The sequence below is a fragment of the Sceloporus occidentalis genome, unplaced genomic scaffold (assembly GCF_023333645.1).
Source record: "Sceloporus occidentalis isolate IW3139 unplaced genomic scaffold, rSceOcc1.0.p SCAF_223, whole genome shotgun sequence".
NCBI classification, from domain to species: domain Eukaryota; kingdom Metazoa; phylum Chordata; class Lepidosauria; order Squamata; family Phrynosomatidae; genus Sceloporus; species Sceloporus occidentalis.
Genome location: NW_028317203.1, coordinates 1013638 through 1039654, shown reverse-complemented (window position 1 = coordinate 1039654; position 26017 = coordinate 1013638). Strand labels below are relative to the sequence as shown.

Below are 26017 nucleotides of genomic sequence, written 5' to 3'. Positions count from 1 at the left end.
GTGATGAGATAAATTTGACGCAAATGTTAAGACAATAATTTAAGGATACCAGTCCCCTCCACCCTTACAACTTTTTTTCAAGGTGTGAACACACTGAAACAATCATAACTGATTTTGTATCCAACAATGAAAACATCGTGTCATAACACTTAAGTATAACATGTAAAAAACCTCAAATATATAGTCATAAAATCGTGAAAAATATGCATGCAAGTTACAGTTTAGACTATAGAGTTACCTTGTGGAATGTTATCCTCTAGTAAAGGATTTGGTATTTAAAATGAAACCGAGCAGAATACATATATTTACATATTTTAATTTACATTTACTTTAATATATATTATCTATGGGTAGATTTTTCCCCCTTTTCAAGTGTCCCGAGTCCCATGGTTGAGATATACTTCGGACATCAAAATGATATACGCCATAGAAAACACTACTTTTAGTAAGCAAACGAAAGACAATGTTTTTTTTATGCTAACAATGGTCCCAGGCACACGTAAGGCAAATAAATTCTAGGGTAGCTGCCATCGGAACAGCATGACTTGCTCTAATCTTTGTGCGAAGTGATGCTAACAACTACCTTTTAATCTTCCCAAACCCATATGGAGTGAGTACCTATAATGATGGTGTACAGGACAGCAGTTCAAATCATGTCTGAGCAGCCAAGTAGCAATCCAAAAACCCTGACAGCGTATGCAGACCTGTAAGAATCTCATTATGTACTATAAAAAAAAAACATTTGTTGACTGTTACTTATTTGCTATATTTACTAGACTTTATATCCAATACGCTAACTTGCTAAACATGGCTGCTGAAACATCAGAAACAACGTTCCTAATCAGACCCCCAACAATAGATTGCGTCATAAATGAATAGTTTATACATTCAGAATCAGATTTTTGCTTGGCTTTACGCTCGAGAGGACAGGCACCTTTCCAGCAACCAATAGTTAACTGCACCAGCGATCTCTAGTTTTAGACGCCTATAAAGATTTTGTGTATCAGGTTGTAAGACAAGTGTATAAACTATAAGAAACATGAATGAATTGTATTGTTTGCGGCAGTTCTGTGAAACTTTGTGTTCCCCTTTTAGAGTTAGATTTTGATTAGTGTCTAACACAATGATACAGTTGTCACATTTAACAGGTAAGAGCTGCAAAAGAAGTGGTTATGCAAATGTGCCATGCAGTTTCCAACATCTGAATGACATATTGAAGGCATATTAAACATGAGGATTTCCTGTATTTACCTTCACACAATCATGTAAAAAAAACAATACAATTGGGAAAGCACTCAAATTAGTTTGCAGTTGGAAATATGAAGAACATGAAACAAGAGCTAAATAAATGACACAGGAGGCAATAAATTGACACATGACAAATAAATAAAAGTCTAAAGCACTCCATACAATTAAAATGTTTTAATGTTGTTGCAATGTCAATATGCAACAATCATCAGTGCGGTTAACACCTTTAAAACGTCAGCACTTAATCATTTCTAGTTTAAATGACATTTAAAAAACGATCACTATTTGTGTCCTACCTGCGTTTTTCCCTCTTCTGTACCGTATGCCTAAAGTATATAGATGTAAGAACTTTCATAAAGTAATAAAGAAAGAAAAAAATAATATTAACCTCTGCTTCAATGTACAGTTTCCAGAACCTGCCAGAACTTGGGAATTGGGTAACAAGCCGCTCGTATGTCTTCCGCGCTTTGTCTATAGGCTGATTCTAGAATTTGAATAAAGAGCATTTTGAATATGATGGTGTGTCGACATACAGATATTATTCCTGTAAAAAAAAAAAAGCCACCGTTTTGGGACTCAGAGATAATGTAATGTAATCCTATGTCACTAAACCTGTGCCTCGCGAATGAGAATGCTCCAAGCGTCAAGGTCATACGAATTGTCTTCCAATTTCTTTTCGGCTTTCTTCACCTTTTCGGGAACATATTCAGCAGCCTTTTTAAAGGAAGAAAACAATGAATTAGTCAATTTAGGCTGAATATTCTAAAAATACAAAGCAGTAGTAGTATGCATTTGCAATATATATATATATATATATATATATATATATATATATATATATATATATACATACATACACACACACATACATACACAACGAACAACACCAACATTTAAAAACTTTATTTGAGAAATCTCATGACTTCTACAGACCAGTTTTTCTATATTATGAGGTTTGTACATAAAATTAGAAAGAAAAAAGTTCATAGAAAAAAAGTAAGATAAGGAGTTCAGGTATTTTTTATTATCTATATGGTACAAACATAAAAGGAGCCTGTCCTTGATTGATATCCAAGATTAAACAATTTGTCTCAGAATCTCGTCAATGAACTATAAAAAGGCAAACCCAGACACTTTCTGCAACAAAGACCAGTTAGTTGGCCCTGGATTACGTAGAATTTAATCAGGGAGACTTAAAAAAAAAAAAAAAAAAAAAAAAAGGGCTGATTCAAATAAAAAAGCCGTTCTATTAAAAAAAACAAAAAAAAAAACACCAAAACACTACTTTTAAGCTAAAATAAAAGACATGCCACCAAGAGCTAAAAAATGCATATTTGGAAAGAGCTACCTTCACAATCGGCCTTAACCGGTCTGATGAAGACTAATTCTCCATGCCCTGACAGCACAAAGCAGAGGAGGGTATTAATAAAAGCATTTCACAAAATAAAGGTTGCACTGAATGTTTTATGAATGCGTTTAAAGTATGAGGAGAAAAAAAATCCACTAAACACAAAAATCCAAGTCGCTTTTCTTTAAAACGATTGGAAGAGCAACAAATCCTGCTAGTTTTCAACTAGAAAAATCAGATACACCTTCACAAGAGAGCCCTATTTACCAACAACTACTTAGCAGTGCAAAGTACTTTGTAAATAGTGATTATGGTACAAATATCTCCCAATGTATTATATACTCCGGGATAAGGAGCACTGGCTTAGCGCCGGTGATAACGTCCGTCAAACAACCCAAGAGCCAGATCTTCACCTGTGAAAAAAGGTGAAAATCCAAAAAATGAGAATAATCGTAAATCGTACGCTTTAGATGAATTCCATCTGTGTTACACGACAGTGACGAGTCCCCACTCGGGCTCCCGGAAATTCACTTTATTCGAATCGGCAGTGAATATGCTGAGCTTTGACAATGGAGTCTAAGTTGATCGCACTGCCCCTCCGTGAGGCAGTTACAGTGACCTGAAACGCCTCAATTTATTACAAAGCAAGTAACACGACGCGTTTCTCCTGCAAGTATTTTAAGGCTTTACGCGGCAAATTCCACAGGGCTATAGAACGGGCAAATCGGACTAACAGAAAGGTCGGGACGGCTCTGCCTAATCCCTCTGACAGCGGGGTTCACCCCCCATAAGTGACCAGGGCTTTTTTTTGTCGTTCGCAGTATTTCTTTGCTCAGCCGTCGTTCTCTTTTCCGTGTTTCGTGTATCCACGCAAATTGCACACAGCAAGGGCTCTCTATTTCTACAACTTTTTCTATGGTCATTCATTTAGTATAAATATGTCAAAACAAAACAAAAATTAAGAAAAAAACTTTTCTAAATTTACTTATGATTTCTTCTACAAAATTAGGTGTCCATGTTCAAAAAAAAAAAAAAAGATATGTATATGCTCAGCAAAACACCCGAGTAGAATACACACGCTGCGCAAAATGCTCCCTCACATATTACATTATTGTTATTTCATTTTGAGCTTTGGGTCGAGGCAAGAATGGGTAATTTTTAATGTATATTTCTAGTAAGGAGGGGTAAAGGGGATTTAGGCCCCAGTTTATCTCTGTTCACTTTGATCCCTACTGCCGCTGATCGCAGTGATCAGTAAGCAGGGCTCCATCTTCAGTACATACTATTCTGCCCCCTCGTCTAGAGCCTGTGTCATAAGATGTAACACCCTAAGGCCGTGATGCTGTTAAAAGAGCTTAGCTTGCAGAATAGTATACAATCTGTGAGATGACAAACGAAATCGTGTCAAAGTAGCTATGCATCCTACATGCCTGTGTAACAGAACGTAGTTTATATTGTTCTAGACAAAAAGTTTAAAGCCTTTGAATGAAAAGGTTATTTAAAGCAACACATCGCACGGGACATGGCAGCCATTAATGAGCATTCAAGTCATAGATTTTACAGAGGAGCAAACACTCCTATAAATACAAGAGGACTATTGGGTCTATTCACTAACGAGAGAGTTGTGGTTTCAACTCTCACATCACTATGATGTGGTTGCAGACTAGGGCTGAAACAACTAATCGATAAAATTGATAATGAAAATCATTGTCAACGATTTTCATTATCGATTAATCGAATCAATTTTTATCGATTATAAAAAGTTTTTTTTCCAGAGCAAATGCTCTGAAAAACTCCTCTCCTTATATAATCCGACCTCAAACAGAGATCGGATTATAACACTAGAATCCAGATCCCCCGCAACGCTGCAGGGGACCTGGATTCCCCTCACTGTCGGCCGGTCTCTCACTTCCGTCTCTCTCCCCCTCCCATACACCACTCTGACTCCTCCCCCCTCCCATACACCACTCTGACTCCTCCCCCCTCCCATACATCACTCTGCCGGCTCCGTTACTGACAGGAACTTTCACTGCAGCCTCATAGAAGCCTCAGCGTAAGTGAAGGTGAGTAACGGAGGCTGTCTGTGCGATGCAGACCCCCACCGGCTGACAGAGAGGATGATCCTCTGTCAGCCGGTGGGGGTCTAAACGATGCGCACAGACAGCCTCCGTTACTGCCCTTCACTTACGCTGAGGCTTCTATGACGCTGCAGTGAAAGTTCCTGTCAGTAACGGAGCCTGGCAGAGAGGCAGAGCGGTGTATGGGAGGGGGGAGGAGTCCCTCCTCCCCCCTCCCATACACCACCCTCCCACACACCACTCTGGCTCCTCCCCCTCCCATACGCCACTCTGCCTCTCTTCCCGGCTCCCTGGTGTCTTGTGAACCTCCGTTGCTGACAGGAGGCAGAGTGGAGTATGGGAGGTGGATGCGGCAGAGTGTTGTACGGGAGGGGGGAAGGAGGCAGAGTGGAGTACGGGAGGGGGGAAGGAGGCAGAGTGGAGTACGGGAGGGGGGAAGGAGGCAGAGTGGAGTACGGGAGGGGGGAAGGAGGCAGAGTGGAGTACGGGAGGGGGGAGGAGGCAGAGTGGTGTACGGGAGGGGGAGAAGCCAGAGTGGTGTACGGGAGGGGGAGGAGCCAGAGTGGTGTACGGGAGGGGGAGGAGGCAGACTGGTGTACGGGAGGGGGGAGGAGGCAGAGTGGTGTACGGGAGGGGGAGGAGCCAGAGTGGTGTACGGGAGGGGGAGGAGCCAGAGTGGTGTATGGGTGAGTTATAGTGGTGTATGGGGGGTATTATGAATTTCAGGGCATATAGGGGGTATAAGGCATATCGATATTGGGCATATCAGGGGGGCATAAAACATATCTGGGGTAAAAGGTATATCAGGGGGCTCAGTTGCATATCACTGGCATATAAGGAGTATAAGGCATATCGGGGGCACAGTGGCATATCAGGGGGCACAGTGGCATATCAGGGGGCACAGTGGCATATCAGGGGGCACAGTGGCATATCAGGGGGCACAGTGGAATCTCTGGCATATAAGAGGTATAAGGCATATATGGGGGCAGAGTGGCAAGCTGGGGGTCAGATGTGCATAACCGGGGGCAGTTTGGTAAATAAAAAAAATTTTAACGGCTTTTTTCTCATAGTTTTTATTAAATATGAAAAATAGTTAACATATGAATTAATATTTACTAATAACTTTGTATTAAAACCTAGTTTGAGAAACACTGTGTTTGGGTTCTTGTAGCTTTTATTATTATGTCAGTAAAATAAGAAGGTGAATAGCGAGAGGCCATTGTGATAAAGAGATGAAAGTGTAAATTGTCCGGTTTTTATTACATTATTTTAAATTGAAAAAAAATTGCATTTTTTATCCGATTAATCGAAAAAATAATCGGCCAACTAATCGATTATTAAATTAATCGTTAGTTGCAGCCCTATTGCAGACACTTTAAAAGAAACGTCGCTGATTTAGTCATACATTATACAGGGCCAGCCAAGTGCTTCCTGCTGCAGAAGCTTACTGGGGCTGGACCTTCATAATATATAATAAAATCAAAGAACTCTCCCTTTAGTGAACAGACTCCGATGTATTAATTTCATGAATACATTGTTAAAATTATGGTTTCTTTTAGAAAAGACAAAACATTCAGAGAAAATCTCACAGATTCCAGGCTGTGATTGATAGGCAGAGAGCAGACCGGAGAGGTGAAAAGGGAGTTTAATTCAAATCGCTTCATTAAAAGGAACAGAACAAGGATTCATTCCAGAAAAATATTATAATACAGCACATAAACAAATCCATTGAACCCACAACAACAAAATGAGTAAATGTTAAAAATGTATCCCCTCGAGTGCAAATATTATGTTGACATTAACAGAATCACGAGAAATATCTCTAAAGTGTCCCTGTACATAGCAAAGGTCAGTCTTAAAACACTCGCTGGGTGTGAAACCCGCACGTTGACAGAGAGCAGAAGTCAATTTCTTGGAAAGCTATTCTAACAATGACTTTCTTACTGTTCTCTAAAAATAAAATGACATAAGTTATGGTGGGTAAAGGTGATGGAAAACCCTTCCACTTAAAATTAAGGGGGTAGTAGAAGGATTATTAAACACTCATCTACAGACACCAGACAAGCCAGAAGGCTTGTTTTTCCCTCAGAAATCTCATGGTGCTTCCACAACCACAAGGGATTCTGGGTAGGCGCATGCAAATAAGGTCAACAATGATCACCTTTTTGCCTCTATATCGACTTTATACATGGATCCCTTGAAAGTAATTGCCCGCTGTACAGGAGAGCCTTTAGACAAAACTCGGGTAAGAGGTGCAGTAGCCAGATCACCGCTCATGGACAGCTGTTTTATCCTTAATGGGACTCGGCCGCATGAGGTCGCGATTCCGGCTTACTACTTGAGGCTTGGAGTACCACGAAAAATACCGTTACATAAGCGACCCTGGAGGTGCGGTTACTGAATGACATCGCAGCAGTCAGGACTCCTAGATTTTTATTAACTATCATTCTACGTTGATCTCTACAGGTACATTTTTTTCTGGTTCCAAAAACATATCAAGCTGGCCCCTGGATTAGTCCATCCAGCTCCTATCACTCAAATGTGTCAAGGCCTGAGTTAATGTGTAAAACTTTATTTATATCAAATCGGTAACAGAATCGCTAGTAAACGCAGAAAAAGGTTTATTAACAGCTGAGCCGATCTGTTTAAACCAGTCTCAAAATACAGCAAACACGACACTCAGTTTGAGACAATCACGATGCATTACACAACTTTGCTTAAGGCAACTATACACAGTATATTCGGGTCTGTTAGTGGCCCTCAAGGACTGGGGCTGTTGGACTCTGACCATAGGAGATACTCTGCGCGAGTGCACATAGTTATTTATTGTTTTATATAGCGCCATCAAATTCCATAGCGCTGTACAGTGGGTGGACAGGACACAACAAGTAGTTTGTAACATAATTTGACTTATAGAGACGAGTGAGGAGGGCCCTGCTCAAACGAGCTTACAGTCTAGAGCAGGGGTTCTCAAACTGCGGCCCTCCAGCTGCTGCAGGACTACATCTCCCATACTCCTCAGCCAGCCCCTTAGCTGAAGGAGCATTATGGGAGATGTAGTCCTGCAGCAGCTGGGGGGCCGCAGTTTGAGAACCCCTGGTCTAGAGAATATACAGGTTTAAATTGTAAACCACTGCAAGTATATGCAAGGATAAATTATTATAACACGTAATAACATCACATTGATGTAGCTGTGCACTGAAAGAGCCCTGATTGCTGTCATATACGCAGGGCTCCGCGGAGCTGGTTATGGTACGTTGGTGGGCCACCTTATGCCGTCATACATCCCAGAGGGGGGTTTTGGGTCTAGATAAATATTACACTACAGCCACAGGACACACTCACTGATTGTAACATATTACACGCCATGAGAGCCTATATATAATGCTGTAATAGGGGACCCAGCAAGACCATAACCGTACCTATATTACACAGAAAGCAGAGCCTGTGCTGGGTTGTTTACGCTCTGCACAAAGCTAATTTTTTTATTTTGCTATATATTTATTGTTTTTCCAGATTTAGCCTTTGTATTTCCAGGGATTGGCGACTGGTTACAGGACTCAAGTACATCAACATGAGCATGTCACGCTACACAAGCAACTTTCTCCATGTACAAACAATAAACATGCTTTAATATCCAATGTGTTATTCACAACACGGATGTCACTTCCTCCACCAAGATTTCCCACAAAGCGCAATGTTACAGAGAAACACTCGCAGCCAGAAGCGAGCGCCGCACACACAAACCTCTACAGAAGGCCGGACTACAACTCCCAGAATCCCCAGTCTGAAAAAGGAATTTAACATCCAACAGGGATAACTGGGACGATAAGTATCCGAATGTATCCCAGGTGCAAATATTTCAAAAAGAACTTTGATCGGGCACGCAGAAAACACACTATACTGAGTATTACACCTGACACTCACACTCAGTTCCTATGAACTTTTATCAAGGAGATCAATGGATGGATACGAGGATGCAACAAAGGCTAAAGAACACCAAGTAGCGCTCTAAAGCCACATGGGCTATTTCAAACCCGGCAAGAGGCGGTTCCATAAAACACAATGCCAGGCACAAAAACACAGTTATGGCTGAGTCTTGTGATTTCCAAACTCACGCCGGTTGCTCGGTTCCACCACTCACTCTGATTCCCCAGCACTCACACTGAAAGCTCAGTCTTAAGCTTACACTGGCCCCAGCACTCACACTGGAAGCTCAGTCTTATGGTCACACTGGCCCCCAGCACTCACACTGGAAGCTCAGGCCCACACACTTAGCCAGATCCTCGGCACTCATCAGCCCCCCGCCCAGCACTCACTCTGGAAGCTCAGTCCTACACACCCACCCAGGCTCCCGGCACTGTACAGACGCTCACTACCATTCCCAGCACTGACGCAGGAGAGTCCCACAAACAGGTGCGTGTAACCGAGTCCCATTCCCACCCCGAACCCTCTCACAAGCACACTCACGACCGGCTGAAAAAACTGAACCCGGGCCTGGCAAACTCACCCTCCCGCCCATGAAATCGAGCTCACTGCTGGCACTCACTTGGTCAGAAGGGCCTTCCCCGGCAGACATCATTTTTCCTATAAAATAGCAACACCCGTGTGTATCCCTTCCCCGGCGTGAAGCGCACAAAGCTCCCTGCTACTCCCGACACCAACCGCCCTCGCGACTGGCGACAAAATGGCGTAGGGAAAAAACACGTCTAGGTCCGCGCTGCGCCGTCCCGAGGCTGCCGACTCTACAGAGTACTTCGCCTCCGTGCGGAATGTCCTAGCATTGCAAGTGCTGGAGGACTTCCAGACAAAGCGCGCGCTCTGCAGACGCACACGCTGCGGGGTCGCTGATCACAAGCGGACCCCCAGAATTTGATACCCACCCCCCCAAAAAAAATATCCCGTGAAGAGTGAAAACCCGCACTCGGGACCCAAATTCTCTGCCCCGCTTACATTACGTGATGTCTCTCTTTGTTAGGATCTTAATGTATTTGGTGCGTATGAATGTATCACAGAGATCTAGAACGCCAAAGCAACAATGTTTATAAATAAAATGCATGTATAAAGTAACACATCCGACTAAATGCGTTACTCGCTTACACTAAAAGTAACTAAAGTAACATCAAAGGTCACGGTAAAGCAAGCGCTCCGCCATAGCCACACATCTAACCACACCCCCTAAAACAACAGTCATACAGTAGACAGCTCAGTATCAGTTCTTCTTCTTCTTCTTCTTCTTCTTCTTCTTCTTCTTCTTCTTCTTCTTCTTCTTCTTCTTCTTCTTCTTCTTCTTCTTCTTCTTCTTCTTCTTCTTCTTCTTCTTCTTCTTCTTCTTCTTCTTCTTCTTCTTCTTCTTCTTCTTCTTTCTTCTTTCTTCTTTCTTCTTTCTTCTTCTTTCTTCTTCCCCCCCCCCCTGCATTGGCATTGTATTGTTCAAAATCAGTTGTTTCTAACATGATATATTAGGCTGTAATAATAATAATGTGTTTAAAGTCCACTGTTTTGATGATGGTATGTCATGAAGGGTTAAGGGATCAGGGCTGGACAGTTGCACTCTACGTGAGCATAAAAGCGGAGCATGGCGCTGCGAATATCCAGCTGCTGCACTCTACCTCATCACGTGGCCGCTGGACTTAAAGATTCACTTTTTAGCGTTGAAATCCTGCACAGATGTAGTGCTAATGCTTACCACTAGATGGCCCAGGTGACCTCTAGATGATTTGCTGATAATGATCATGGCACAGGCAGGCTCCTTCAGGGGCAGAGGTGGCACAAGCAGGCTGCCAACATTAGTTTTTTTGGGGGGGTACCACATACAGGATCTGCCCCAGGTGCCAAATACTCTAGGTATGCCCCTGGGCATATTATACATTTAAAACGCTAAAGGCAAAATAAGGGAGAAAGTGAGATGGTATGAATATGTAATTAATTAACAGTCCATGGAATATGGCAGTGTATAACCTGTACTATCAATAAAATGCAACAGCCACTGGTGGGAATTGCTTATCCATGTCCATTAGTTTAGCTTTAGCTTCTAAAGAATCTCTTGAAAAGTCATCTGATGTCTTTTGTTTTCCATTGTATTTAGGGGCTGATCTAAAGTGAGAAGTCGTTAAGGGACGCTGTGACCCTGTCTCTAAGTGTTTGGCAGGAGATCTTTGTTTCTGCGCTGACCACATATTCAGTCAAATACGTTGTTGGCATTTGATGTCATATCCTAGTGCCGCTGCTCACAATGCATGCAGTAAATGCAGTGCCCGTAATTCCTCTCCCCCCTACAAGATTCTGGGAGAAGTGAAGAACATAAAGGCTCTGGAGGGGATTGTATGGAATGGTTTAATGTTTACTTTAAATGGTTTAATGACTTACTTTGTTTTGTATTTTAATTACATTTTTATTATGCACAGACCACTAAGACTCACTCCAGTTACTAAGATCTACTTATATCACCACATTTATTTGTTACACAAAAAGGATGCACAAAAGTTTCAGGCTTCAGCCACTTTCTCTATCCGCCTTAAGAGGTTTTTACAAGGGGGTGCGTCTTTATTTGCTTCTACTGTTAATTGCATTTCATCTTGTTCACTCCAAGCTGGCCATCAGGCAATTAGGCCGGTGCCCAATGGAGCCTTCCATGGTCCTTTATGGCAGATTGTGTAATAGAAAAGTGTAATAGCGTAGTGTGCAGCTGGTGTATACACAAATGTCATTTCAACAGCCACTGGCCTTAAAGTGCCAGAGTCGATTTCAATCCCCACTTGGGCCCTTGTGCTAGAGTTGCGTGTTTCTTCGTCGCGTGTGCAGTTAAGTTCCACATAATGAATTTACAAGCTGACAATATTAAAAGTAGAGGCTGTAAAACATTGCAAGGTTTAGTGATTGATACTGAGATTTGGCCACAGGTCAAAAAATTACCCTTGACCTTGAGTGGGCATCTGGCTTTAGGTGCACATAGGAGCTGGGTTTATTTTTAGACTCACTGAGGTATGAGAATCTGACCAGAAGGAATGTGCTCACTGATCAAGATCTGCTCCTTGGACTGGAAGAGAGGCACAACACTGAGATACACACTGCTCCTCCACAGACTGTACTCACTAAAGACAGCTTACTCTGTGTCTGGAAGTTCTAAGCAGCTGTCTAGATAAGAAGAACTAAAAGGCTTAGACCAAAATGGTGTGGAATTCTACAGGTTTAGCCCAAATCCTCCGGGTTGTGGGACCGAGGTCATGACTTGCACCACTCCCTGCCCATTTCCCCTTTAATTAGGAGTGTTTCTCGCAATGTCAGCAGAAACCCCCACTGACGTCATTGGGAATGCCCGTTGACGTCTGCTAGGAATGCCCCTGACGTCAGCGGGAACGCCTACCAACGTAAATGGGAATGCCTACTGATGTCAGTGGACAGTCCTGGCCGTGTCCCACAAGGGTAGGCTCTGGTTAGCCCACAAGTTCCCAGGTATGAGCATTACCCTATGATGAAGGGAATTACCAAAATTTGGCACCTCTACAACTAATCCCCAGTATAGGAAGGTACAGGACTGCCATATACTTACATTTGTGGCGTATATTATGTTTTTATCTTCATGTAGCATCCAGCCTGGATTGAGTGCATGTGGGGGTTTTTAAGCCAGCGGCCCACCATTTTTCCGGTGTGCCAGGTGGCCAGTCTGGGCCTGGTTGATTTTTGGTTGATATGATTTAAACACATTATCATACCTGGGAACTATCTTGTTTTCCCCCCGAGATTCCGGGTCAAGGGCCTTTTCTCTGGGTCACTGCGGGGAAACTCTGGATCACAAGAGCAGTGTTGCAGCACATCCCACTCCTCAGCAGAACCTCCTACCCGCATCCCGCAACTTCCGCAAGGGATACTTCCTGTGAGAAATAATAGAATGGCTCAGTGTTATTGATTCGGCCTGACACTCTGACTAATGAAAGTCTATGGAAGAATGGACTTCATTAGCCATGCCATAGAGAATCAGCTTTTGAGACTTTTGAAAGTCTTAAAATATCATATGACTGACAGCAATGGTAACCTCCAGAACTATAGGCAGTTTATTTGAACAAAAGTGAGATAAAACAACACTTTTAACAATGCTAACCCACATTGCTATATACAACATGTTATTTTGTTCTTAAGGACAAAATATTTTTTTTCAGTGGAAAGAGAAATAAATTGCGATTTCCCTCACTCTGGTAGTGTAACACGTTATCCAAGCCATTCTACTGTCCTCAGATGCAAATCCACATTAATTGGCTTTCATGCCATAAACATTAAAAAAATATATAATATGTTGGGTGGGCAAATCATGGGAATCCAGTGTAGCCGTCCTTATTAGACATGGGTGCCAGTCAAATCTTCGTGTTCGTCTTCGTGGGTGGAAAAATCTTCGTATTCCGCGAATATTCGCCCGTTCCTGTGTTCGGTTTGGGCGAATATTAGTGTACATTCCTTTTCCTTTGTTTTTTCAGTTTGTTGTAGAAGGGGTTAATACAGGGTTAAAGCGGCACGGACTACACAGCAGCTTTGGCGCCAGGATTTTAAATGTCTGTATGAGCAACTCTATTGGTCGACCTGCTGGTTCCTTAACCCCTGACGGCGAAACTACGGATTTCCACTCCCATTAACCCCTGCGATGGGGAAGGGACCAGGGAGATTAATAGACGAAGACGAAGATTCTGGCCTTGGAAGGGGTTCTATTTTTGGGGAGGTGGGTACAGGGGGTCCGTTTCCCCAATTACCAGAGACTCTAAAGACTGTGGCGCTTGGATGCAGATACAGGACAGAGACCTCTATGGGCAATATTTGTACCAAGAACTGATATCCAGTTTTAAACTGGTTTTCACCAGAAGTGTTTACCATCTTTCCCACAGACTACAATAGTGACCACCTATTGGGCTGAAAATTAACCCTTTGTATTGTTTAAATACTGGTGTGTTCCCAATTAAACTGAGTTCCTGATTTTACCCTCAAGAATCTAGTCTGGGGAGATGTTGAGAGGAAGGTGTTAGCGGACGATATTCTGACATCGGCCGGAATAAGCGAGAGGGTTCAGCAGTCGGAGTAGCCGAGGAAGTTGACTTTAGTGGATATATCCATTCAAAGTAGCGAGATCTTTTACAACCACCTCAGTAATTAAGGTGTCTTAAGGGCATCGGTCATGTTTATGGACTGTTTCCCTCTGAAACCCTAAACATACACTTGTGGAAAATGTCTATTAATTTTTTGTTGGCTATACCATCCTCTAGCTATCAGAAATCTATCTAGCTATTCTGAGACAAACACAACAAACCAACATTTAAAATGTTAATAAAACGGGAGAGAACATTTTTTTTTCTTTTTGAACGAAAAAGAGCAAAATAATAGTTTCTCATTGGCATTTTGTTTTATTTTAATGCTGTGCTAAAAGAATATATTTGGTGGCTCAGTATGTTGTGTGCCTGCTTTATTTCCTAACCCTTTTTTATCATAATACCATGTAAGAATTGACCAGAAGAGCACAATTTTCCAAAGCATGTACACGGCATCCCGAGTTGTACCCTGACAGTAGAACCAGTCCGCACCTGTTAGTTTAAAGCTGAATTCAAGCCTTGTTTGAACGTTCCAGCTGGATCTGGCAGTTGTTGTGGGGATTATGTTACTTTCAATCTTCTGACGGCCATCCTAGACAGACTATGTCTTAAGGAACACAATCTATTTAATGCCAGCAATATACGGTATATTTACGCCTTATTATATTTATATACTGAGCTGTAGGAGGGTGGCGCACAAAAAAACCAATGATTTGCATATGAAAACAGTTGGAAGTAACAATAGATCGGCTAAGAAATAAATCTATGTTCAAGATATGCCATATGGGAAAGGCATATGGGTCCTGAAGCTATGACGAGACCAAGGAAAGGTCTAAATCTTTACATCAAGAAAAATGGGCAGACTAGACATGCCAAATGGTTGTTATCTACCGTCAAATCCAATGTTTCTATACATCTGTTACTCCTAATTAAGTAGCATATAATTTAGCATAAGAGTAGTGTTATGGCTTCTTTTTTATGCTATATAGCATTTTCTACCTTTAAGGTTTAGGAGGGTCATTGACTTAAGTACCAAATCTCCATTAAGAAGTTCATGATGCCCTTTTTCTCCAAATATTTAGAATGTTAACGACATGGAAAATAATCATATACAGCATACATACCGGTATATACATATATATATAGATATAGATAGATATATATAGATATATATATATATATATATATATATACACAGTATAAAATCACATAATGTCCATGTAATACATAAAGAATATTTGGTTAGGATCTGGTTCTTCCAATGTCTGAAGGTCATCTCAGGAAAGGGTACAATCAATATTTTGTTAAAGAAAACCTAATTTAACTTAAAGGTTCATATTTCTACAAGTGGAAAACTCAAATTGTATTTCACATCAAATGAAGAAAAAAAAACCTGCAGCATTGGGCTGCCTTTAATGTCTTTTTTCTGCTACACTTCTCAGCAAATATCTTCTTTCCTTTAACCGTTCCATTTAAGTGAACAATTCATTCATAATTTTTACTGAGCGAGCAGTGAAGCACAGGATCTTGGTATGAATGCGTGTAGTTAGAGCCGGGACAAACAATAATCCGGCATAGAGGATTAGACAAATGCGCGGTATCAATCTGTGAGTACAACAGCAGCTGGTGTCCAGCCTGTGGGATGAGTGTCTATCCAAGCTAAGTAAGGGGGAGGATGGCAAGGTCCTCAGTCTGATAGACCTTGCCTGCTGTTTATATCATTGTATCATATAATTTAATTATACCATATCTACTTTTTAGTGGGTAGAGTGCCAGTATCCCAGGGTTGGACGTATGCATCTCATTAACATTTGGGCTTTTCCTAAAAACACTTGCCTAAACCAGCCTAAAAATCATCAGAAAACCATGATTTATGGTTTTGTCTTGTGAAAAGTTTGCAAAGCTGCAGACCTAAATACCCAAAATGTTATTTTCACGCCAACTTCACTTGTAACACCTAAAGAAGAAAAAAACAACTTTGGAAGGATACATGACAAGGGTTTTAATTGTGGTTGACAGAGTCAGATCAGTGGTGGAACCTCATTGATCTAACATACTAGTGTTAGCCATTACTTAATATTCAGAGACACCAAGACCAAAAGAGGAAGGTACTGTGTATACTAACGGAAGGCAATAAACACAGGGTTGGAGTTTACCCCTGTTATTAGCTAAATAACCTGAGCTGATCTGAGCTTCCCAGCCATGTGAATGCTGCATACGTTTTTATCAACCCTTATTTAATCTTTTCTCCCTCTAAACAAAGACAATCGAAATCAAACCAGGATTTGGATTCTGGTCCTAAATCTTGATGGTTTCTCAATGATAAATTACTTGAAATGTTATTTTTATGCCATTTAAAGCATTAAAGACATTTGACCTAATTTCTAATTTGTTCTTCATCTTTCATTTTGGGTGTTGTCACTGTGTGCTCAGTGCACAAGATCCTGACCTACTTTCCAGCTATGATAAAGCAAGGAATATTCAATGTGTCTCTATTCAGTAAGTTTATATAGTACACTAAGAAGCATTGCATGTCTGGATGTGGACCAGAATTTCCATAGCCAGGTATGTTACTTGCTTCGTAAAGTTTGGGATGTGCACCATTTCAGGAGGTATATAACGTCATGCATATCATAACGTAAGTAAGTAGATATTCAAAGTTTCTGTCCTACTTCTGCAAGCATTGGTATTCCAATGGGAGGTGGCAGCACACTGCAAAAGGCTTTGCGGATGTAAAAGTGGATCTAGAAGATGGCTGTACACCTTTCATTTATTGCCTACTGGCCTTAAAGAAACCCCCCCAACATTTCATGTACCCAAATCTGAACACTGTTGCATGCTTGGAGACCAGGTATGGGTTAGGTGAGGGTACGGTAGAGTTAGAAGCAGGCCAGGGGCATGACCATGAAATTGCCATACTGCCACCATTGCATTGAGGAAGAACACATGAAAGGCATTGAGACACAGCTTTAATGAGCCACCAGGAAGCCATGTTGCAGCGGTGATTGAGGTCCATGCTGCAAAAGCACAAACATCAATCACTTTGAGGGCTCAGTGGACAATCACCAAGATCTTCTAATGTCACCGGCCCATGATCTCCCATTGTCCACAAAAACCTAGACAATAGAACAGCTTTGCAGAACAGCAGGACCTGAAAATTGGGACTGTCTTGCCAACAATTGGAAGGTTGCGAGGTAAATGGAAGTGCAAGGGGGGGATTTTCACTTCCAGTCTTACAGCACGTTTGCAACCAGATATTGGCAGCATTTGGGTTCTTTTTCTTTGCATAGGTGCATTATTAATGAATAGTTTGACACCAAACAGTGAACATCCCTATACCAGACCTTATATAATTGACTATTTGTACATGAACTTAAACAGTAGTGCCTTCTGGAGATTTACTGTAACTTGACAAACAGTATTCCTTTTATCTGCGTCAGCCTAAACCAGTTTGATACACGATACCCACTATGTAACCTAATATTTGTGCAAACTGGAGACATTGTGGCTTTTTCTGTGCAAATGAAGCATGCATATAAACATCAAATGTTATATCCAGCTCTCTTTAAACATTCTAAGTCCCTTTTTTTTACATGCTTCTGTGTTTCGTAGTTATAACCTAAAGCATGTTCTGTACTGCTGGCAGAGAGCTAAACCTTCTAAATAAAGAATGATGCATCAGCCAAGCATTTCCAGCACACATATCAAGACCTATGCCACCCAATGTGGATTTATGAACTGTCTTTGATAGAAATATATAGATTACAGTTTCCTAATTATATGGTTGGTTTTACAAAAGAATCATTTTGCAACATCCCCACCTTCCAAGTTCAGTTAATTGTTCTTACCTAATCTCTTGGCAGGTCCTCCAGAAAAGAAACAAACTCAAGCAAGTCTTTCCTTGAGAACATGTATACACTCCGATAAAGACCTAGCAGTATGAATATGGGTGCAATACATCTTTCCATCGTATTTAAAACTTGGTTTAGTGAATTAGGAGAGAATTATGTACTAGATTTGTGCAAGGCAAGCAAAATATATTTGGACATTTCATTTTGGCCGTGTCCTTTTCCAGGCAACAAACTTCGTTTACCAACTGTTCGGTTCGGATGAAATCTGGAAGCCTTTTTTGATTCGGAAATGACAAAGGGGAGGTTTCTGACACCATCAGGACTCATCTTTCACCTAAAGCATAACCATCTCAAAGTTATTTATTTATTTATTGTTAAAGCCAACCCTTCATGTACCATATTTGCATTTACTCATTCACACAAATCATGAACACATTCATTAATGCAGTCTCACAAAACATTCAAGCAATTCATCCACACATGAATTCATTAATTGTCATATGCATTCACACAATTGATCCACATATTTATTCATTCATTCTCATACGCATTCACACTACCCCTTCTCCCCATCTTATCTGCCCCTTCTCACTGTTCCCCCTCCCTCACCCTACTTACCTTGTTGCCGGAGCAAGCAGCAACTGCGACCGTGCCCGCGGCAGGGCCGGATTGACTTAGGGGCTGATGGAGCTGCTGCTCCAGGCCCCTACCTTAAAATGGGCCCAGTCAGGACCGAACTGACTAGGCCTATGCCGGCCTCTACAGCCGCATTAACGCAGGGCCCCTTAAGCCCGCCGCAACTGCGACCGGGTCCGCCACTGTAGGGGGCCGGGAAGCCCCCACCAGGGCCGGCCTTAGGGGTCTGCGGCCGCACAGGGCTTAAATTAAAACATCGGGGGTTTTTTTTACTTTATTTAACATCCTCCATGTTAAATAAAGTTAACAAAAACTTTATTTAACATGGAGGATGTTAAATAAAGTAAAAAAAACCCCCGATGTTTTAATTTAAACCCTGTGCGGCCGCACACCCATAAGGCCGGCCCTGGTGGGGGCTTCCCGGCCCCTTAGAGTGGCGCACCCGGTCGCAGTTGCGGCGGGCTTAAGGGCCAGGTGCCCCTTATGCTCTACGTTAATGCGGCCGTAGTTCAACCAAAGCCAGTGTGTCACTATGCCACATTGGTTTCTCTGGCAAGTGGTCTTCTGGTGTACTTTTCAATGTAAAGACCCAAGAACAAGAAACTGGGCATTGTCCATATGCACTTACAAGGTCGTCATAACTCAACATCTTTCAAATACTAAAAGGACTTTTGTGTCTTGGGGCAGTTAGAGGTGTCACACTTGGTAGAACTGCGTTGAGATTTAATATGTGACTTTGTGCCCTGCAGATAAATATTTACGTAAAAAATGCTGGAGCTCTACTAGAGCATCTGCTCAGGCATATAAGACGGTCTGATTGCTCGATATAAAGCATTGGAACGTTTGACATATTCCCTAGCCAATAAATATATATCAGATAAGAAACACTGAGTTTGCCAATTTTTCCTGGAATATAATTAAAGCAGTGGCTTTTGAGAAAAGTTAGGAAGCCTTGTTATTAGTTCAAACACTTGGCCTAATTTGATTAGAGATAACATGAAAGGAATCGATTTGATAGGGGCACAAAAAAAAGTATAGACTTCTCGAATGTTCAAGACACACAGTATCTCTTTCCAAACTAATTACTAATGGCTCCAACTTTACTTTATTCTCACGCTCAGAGGTGTATTTACCTCCCGCATGTCACTTCCTCTGCACTACTGCGTATTGGGATATGATGTCATATTCCAGGGCTCCACTTTTTTTCCTTTATTATGTTTTTTTACATAAATAACAAATACAATACTTTATTTTTGAAGGAAGCACAGCAGTTACCTAGTGTTGGGCTGGTTGGGGAGATCGGATCAGTGATCTCCCTTTTAATCAGCCCATTGAGTAGTGGTGTTAGAGCGAGCCTTATCTTCCAATGGGATCGCCTGAGACCTTTGATAAGCTCCCCCTGCAGGCTGATCACAGATACTGCAATCAGCAATGTGGGGCAATAAAGCCCTGCTTACTGATCGCTCTTTGATCAGGATCAGTGGTGACCACCCTGAAAAGAGTCTTCTTCTCTTCAAAAAATATTTTAATTATAAAAATTAAATAAAATTAAAGACTTTGGAGATGTTACTATGACATAATGGTTTACTTTAAAAAAATATCTCCAGTTAAAAAATACCGGTATAAAAAGTAAAAAAAAATTATAAATGAAAAAATATTTCCAGTAGAAATGTACACTAAAAAAACCTTTCTTGACCCCAATCCAAAAATCAAAATAAGAGAAAATAGTGTAGAATGCGAGGGAGCATTTTAATCCCCTATAAAATAATAATAATAATAAAACACGAATGTGGGGTATTGTTCTACTCAGGGGTGTTGTTGAAAATAATCAGCGGCACCAAATTTGTGGAAGAATTTTTTTTTCATTTGTACTGGTTTTGTTTGGGGGGGAAATGGGAATCATGGTTGAACAAAGATATGCTAAAATTACAACAAAAAAGCTTTGGATCACTTAAGTGGGTAAACCCCTTTCTAACAAGGGGTTAAGTCTTTTGTAACCCCCCTTTCTTGGATGACGTCACGCTTGTAAACAATCTCTCCAGTGGTTGCTATGGCAGCTGAGCTCGTCGCATAGTCCAGGTGGTGGCGCTGTCTCGTTCGATTAGTTCTGGGATCGATTGATGTTGCCTGTTTCCCTCAGGCGGTCAGAGCGACATGTTAGGAAGGGAGCGGGCGGCGGTGAGTGGTGCGCTGGGACCGAGCGAGACGAGGACCCCGCATTCATAGGGCTGGCATGGGCTCACCAGCGCGGATCTGAATCACAGGAATTCCACAGTACAGTAGCCCAGAGCCGCCGCCGCTTTGGTATTTTGGGTGTAAAGGACGGTGACGGTGCTCTGGGCCGGGACAAGATGGCAGCGGTCGGAGCGAGCTGAGCATGCAGAGGGGCCCCGCGCACTGCCTGACATGTCCGGCACAGCCCTGCACGCTGCATCTCCTCCTGCTGTATGAAGGTAAAAAACCCCAGGTTGGACTACAACTTCCATGAGCCGCAGCCACCCGAGTTGCTGTCAGAGATTGTTGATAGTTATTCGGATGTGTGAATTGAGGGAGTTTGGAGAGATCGCGTTGGGGGTCACACGGGCGGTTTATTGGGGGTCCTGTCGGGGGCCGCAGCAAGCGTTATATGGGCCGAGTCCTTATTGGGAATTGGCTGGTTAGCCGGCTTGGGCAGGGGGTCTGACCTGCTTCCCCGCCTAGGCTCCAGGGGGTCGTTATCTGCCTGTGAGGGTAATGAGAGCACATAGATAACAGGGGATCTTAGTCATAAGGCTGTTTAACTTTACTTAGAGGATGGTAGAGAAGTGGAACGACCTCCCAGGCGACGTGAGGCAGGCATATGTCTATCCTTAACCTAAAGCGTGTCCGAGGACTGATTGACTGAAAACGGGCAGAGCGGACGCGCCGAATGGGTCTGATCTGCCAAATCGTGTGTTTGAAGTGAATAGGCAGGTGGGGGAGGCTGTGCGTGACCAGCAAGCAGGGTGGCTCGAGAGTCACACGTGGGGTAAGCGGTGGTCGGGAAAGCTGGGATTTTGTGGCCCTAAGTCAGCGGGGCCGGATCGTAGGCTTGCTCCTCGCCTTTGCGTCAGGAAGAAATTGGATCCAAAAGGAGTAGTGGAGAGCGGCCAGGGAGTATGGGCCAAGAGACTGGGCTGAGGTGGAGTTTTCTCGGAATTTTTACTGGTGAATTATTAACCCCTCGTCTCCCGGGGTCTGTGTTTCCGAGGTTTAACACTTTCAGCGCCGTTTCGCTCCTCGATGGCGGGGATTTTTTTAAGCCGGTGGAAAATCGTTAGGTTTGTCGTGTTAGTTTTGTTGAAGGCTTGCAAATCGCTCCATTATATCACCGTCGGGTGCCGTTCAGCTATTGCTCCTCCGTTTTTCTTCTGTTTCTTTACCTTTTAACAAATCTTTTTTTGTCGAATGATGTCACTCGGTATGTGGGGGATATTTTTAACTCATTCCGCTCGTGTTTTTCTAGCTCTAGTTCCACTTCTGCTTCAGTTTGTATCTTAATGATAAACCGCTGTAAGAGTCTTTGTACGTTCTATCATGGGGAGCAGCATCGTATATCCTCTAGATTGCAAGCTTACGAGCCGAGCCCTCTTTACCAATCTGTCTTAGTCTGTGAGTTCTAGTTTTGCCAGACCCTTTGAATGTACGGACCGTAAGAAGCGCTGGGTACATTGTTGGCGCTATATAAGTAAAACTAATATGTAATGATCAATCAAGCCTTACTAAGAATTGGTAAATCATGTGATCTATTTAGCGGATCGGCCTCTAAACGTAATATATCGATTATATGAAATCAGATGAGTCGCTGCTGATTATTATAGATCAGTTGCTTTATCGCCATTGTTTTTGCTACTTGTTGAAGTTGTGTCAACATGTTGTGACCTGGTGCGTTCACCGGGGGTGGGGACGGGGAGGGCGTGATGGGGGGGGGTGTTAGCTAATTACTGCTGAGTCCATCACATTCCACAATGTTCCGGGGGCTGTGATCATCCACGCTGCGCGGCTGGAAAGATAGGATATCGCACACACTCACACACGCTATCGCGCACACATACCCCATTTATATGTCGCTATTATATCTCCTCAATGTCTCCGCCCCTTTTTCCATCGGTTTCTTTTTGACACCTTGTCAAGTTTTCAGTCCCGCAGACGTTAAGCCCTAATGCCAAAAAGCACTTTCTAAACCCCTGTTTTTGTTTATTTTTTGTATTTTCTGTCCTAAAATGAACGTTTTTTTTATCCAGCCGGTTACTCCTTTTGGTTCTTGTACTCTCCGCTTGCCCCTTTACACGTCTTTTTTACGCTGATTTGTTTCCCACAGCGTGTGACCACAAGCATGCCCACGCTTCTGTCTTAATACTCGCACATGCGCGACCTCGAAAGCTCATGAGCCTTTTGCACGGAGCTGTTCTGAGCGACACACTTCTGCTTAGCGTTTGAATTTGCGTGAAGCACTTGACGGGACGAGGAGAGCTGAGCTAACAGACGTCAAAGGTTTTTGAGCGTGTGCGTTGGCCAAATGTTTGCTTTCCTGTCTTGGGCGGTTATGGGAGAGTTAGTGAGGTGGAGTTGACTTGTGAGGACGCTTTCTCTCTATTTAACCCTTTTGTAGCGCTTTGGGGATGATGGTGTAAGGGCTATGACGGGATAAGGTAGAGCGTGTCCTAGCCATCTCAATGCAGGGCTTGCTAAAGTGTGTGTGTGTGTATGTATATATATATATATATATATATATATATATATATATATATATATATATATATATATATATATATATATATATATATATGCTGTGATATCGGGGGCATTTAGTGAATACATGATCTAATTATTTGTGTTTTATATATACTGCTTCTGGGGCTTCCTTCATCACACTTTTTATGCAAGACATCAGATGAACAGGGAGCGGCATCCAGTCTTACGTCTTCAGCGACAGAGCGTCGTAACTCGGAACAGTTCCTTGTCGTTTTTGGATCCCGCCCAGTACTCTTGTTAACATTTTGTTAAGTTTGTGTGCTTTAGAGTTCATCTCCCGTGAATGTTAGAAAGCGCAGGTTTGTCCCGTAACGCGGATCTCCAGCAGATGCTTTACGCAGCCCTGAAAGATAAGTTTATCGCAGCGAAGCCTGCCTGCCGTGACAATTGTCCTTGGAATGTGTAATTTCAGACATCGTGTCAGCCGCGCGGGAGTGGCTACGTCGGTCAGTTACTGGTTTCGTTACAGTTTATGTCCAAGGAAAATATTTTCCTTTTTGAGCATAAAATACGGTGCTTTATACAGTAATGTAGGTCAGCATTGAAAGATACCTAGTTCTTTCTCGCCTTGTTCCCATAAATATAATTTATCTGCAGACCTGGAGGCCGCCATTGTTGTTGGTCATGTGATATTTTGGGTGACTTTCCCGACTGAAACACCACAGTGAGCTGATACTTTATGGCAATGGTAATGAAGTCTGGCTCCCACGTTGCATAAACATGAGCCGCTCTCGAGCTCGTTCAATGAACTCTGTCTGCTTTGGCTTGGTCATCGCCAACATGAGCTCTGTGAAATATAAATGGATATATTTGTGCAGAATCGGCACAATCTCAGTGCTTCTGCCTACCTGCAGCACTGTTTTCTTTCTGAAATGCCCCTTTTCTCATGCGTTTTTGTTTCTTTATTGTGCTGTTTGTGGCAGGTGCCGTCTTGCCGCGATATCACATTTCCAGATCAGATTTTCTGATAATTGGCTTTCAGAGGAACTGCACGGTTGTAAACAAACCCTAGCGCTAGAGGCTCGTGTGCCGTCTACCAAGGAGGAGGCTGAGAACTTCTGACTTGGGCTGACAGTAGGGTTCTGGAGCCATCTTCGCCAGGGGATTGGAGGAAAGGAGGAGACGTTGGCTAGAAATGCCCGTCTGCCGATGCTGGAGGAGATGAGATGCCAGAGCTAGACATAACATATCGGCATAGCTTAAAACCCCACGATAGACTGTTTCCAGCGCAGAGTTTAATTATGCTTTTGTCTCCGTTATGGCTGCTTCTCTTTCATTTTCTGCCCCTTCCATACATGCTACAACACGGCCTTCCTAAAATAAAACGTATTTGTTGTACGCGAGATAAATAATATGCTGTCTGCAGTATATACTGGTCCATACTGGGGATTTATGGTTCTTAAATCATCTCTGGGCTCCTAACAGGCGTTCGCTCACAAGCTCCACGTGTGACAGTGATGTCCTCCCGCAGATGTTGGCAGAAACAGACGCGGTCTTGCTCACTTTTTCAGAGTTTTACCATGAAGTTAATGACGAGTAGACAGGACAAGAACCTGTTATGGTGTCTTTTTCTGGAATTTCGGGAAGGAGCCGCTTTCCGGCTGGATGGATGATGTCTGGATATAGATCAGCATTGTGAACGTCGCTTCTGTTCTGTTCTAGTCCTACTACTTTTTGGAAACGCGTACATTATAATGCTTAACATTCATATTATTTAAACAAATATTTTCTTATCTCCACGTGGAGCAAGCGAACGGACACAACTCTGCCCTTGTACCCAGATATGCTGCCTGACCGGAGGCGGACTCCGGGGAGTAGACTGGCAGCATTTCTTGGTGAAATACCGTTGGTTTAGCGGTTAGTTTGGAATCGGTTAAGCAGATGTTATATTGGATTTCTTAAGCCCAAGTAGGAGATGTTTTAAATACTGAAAGGTTTTGCTCCAGGAGGGACTTTTTTAAGTGTTCTTGGCTCAAGCGGTTTGTGAAGCTCCGATGAATGGAGCCATTTATCAAAACTACATTATGATGGGTTTCCAACCCACTTAGGTGCATCGCTATGATATTTGAGGCCCAAACGAGTTTCAATCGTATATGTGATCGCTATCAAATATTTATATCCACCCTTTCTCGATTCAGAAAGTAGGAGCACAAAAGTTGGGTTAGTTACTTAACCCTTAACAAGAACTTTCAGAAAAGAAAATCAAACGCACATTCTAATCACCACTTATATACAAACACCTACTCCGGACACCCCCTTCAATACATCACTGCATTAGAATCTACTTAATACTAGATGAGTCCTCACATTAACAAGGAACTTTATCAGACGTCATGAGGCTGAAGCTAAAGCTTTTTAATATCACGCAGCATAACGCAGATTTGAAGGCATTGGGGTTTATCCACTAAAAGGTGCGCAGTAGGTCAGGCAGAATATTTCAGCTCCCCGTATGGCGTAAAGTCAGATCATTAAAAAGATTATAAAGCAAGTTGGAGTGTTACGTCTCCATTTAATTTATTTATGAATAATCTGTTTAATAAATAAACCCCAACACCCTGACATCACCCTTTCAATCGGATGTACGCTACTTTAAGTTAAAAAAGCCCCATTTGTGATGCTTAATACCTGTTGCAAGGGCAGGTTGTTGCATATGAAGTGACTGAAAATATTTCGATTCAAGAGCAAATGTTTCTGTTCGGTTACAAGCAAAGTTTTATGTTTATTCTGCTAAATAAATAAGGCGCCGTGTGGTTCTGTCTTGCTATGGAGTAATACAGACCTCGCAGTCCCTCTGCCATGCATAGCAGCTTGGTCTAGACTTATTGTCCTGTCTACATGAACTCAGGTGCAACACCCATAGGTATTTTGATGACTGCCTCTGTGCTTCAGTGGTTTTGTCATTAAAACCCAGTTTCCGAGGACTGCCAATGCCCGTTTCATTCATTCACTTAAGTATGTGCCGCGCTGCATGCAAGCGCTGATCCTTGGCAGCGAGGTTGCCGTTGCGCGGAG

The 26017-nt window shown here is 42.5% G+C and overlaps 1 protein-coding gene across 1 annotated transcript in view; it reads right to left on the bottom strand.

Annotated features, from left to right (window-relative positions):
* LOC149276959 (cleavage stimulation factor subunit 3-like) overlaps positions 1 to 9256 on the bottom strand; it is a 33643-nt gene extending 24387 nt beyond the window's left edge. Inside the window, exons 1-3 of the mRNA XM_089503207.1 lie at positions 9224 to 9256; positions 1861 to 1962; positions 1637 to 1732 (exon numbers count right to left, since the gene is read on the bottom strand). Of these exons, the coding sequence (XP_089359333.1) occupies positions 1637 to 1732; positions 1861 to 1962; positions 9224 to 9256 (231 nt within the window). The remainder of the gene's footprint in view (positions 1 to 1636; positions 1733 to 1860; positions 1963 to 9223) is intronic.
* Positions 9257 to 26017: the final 16761 nt, after the last annotated feature.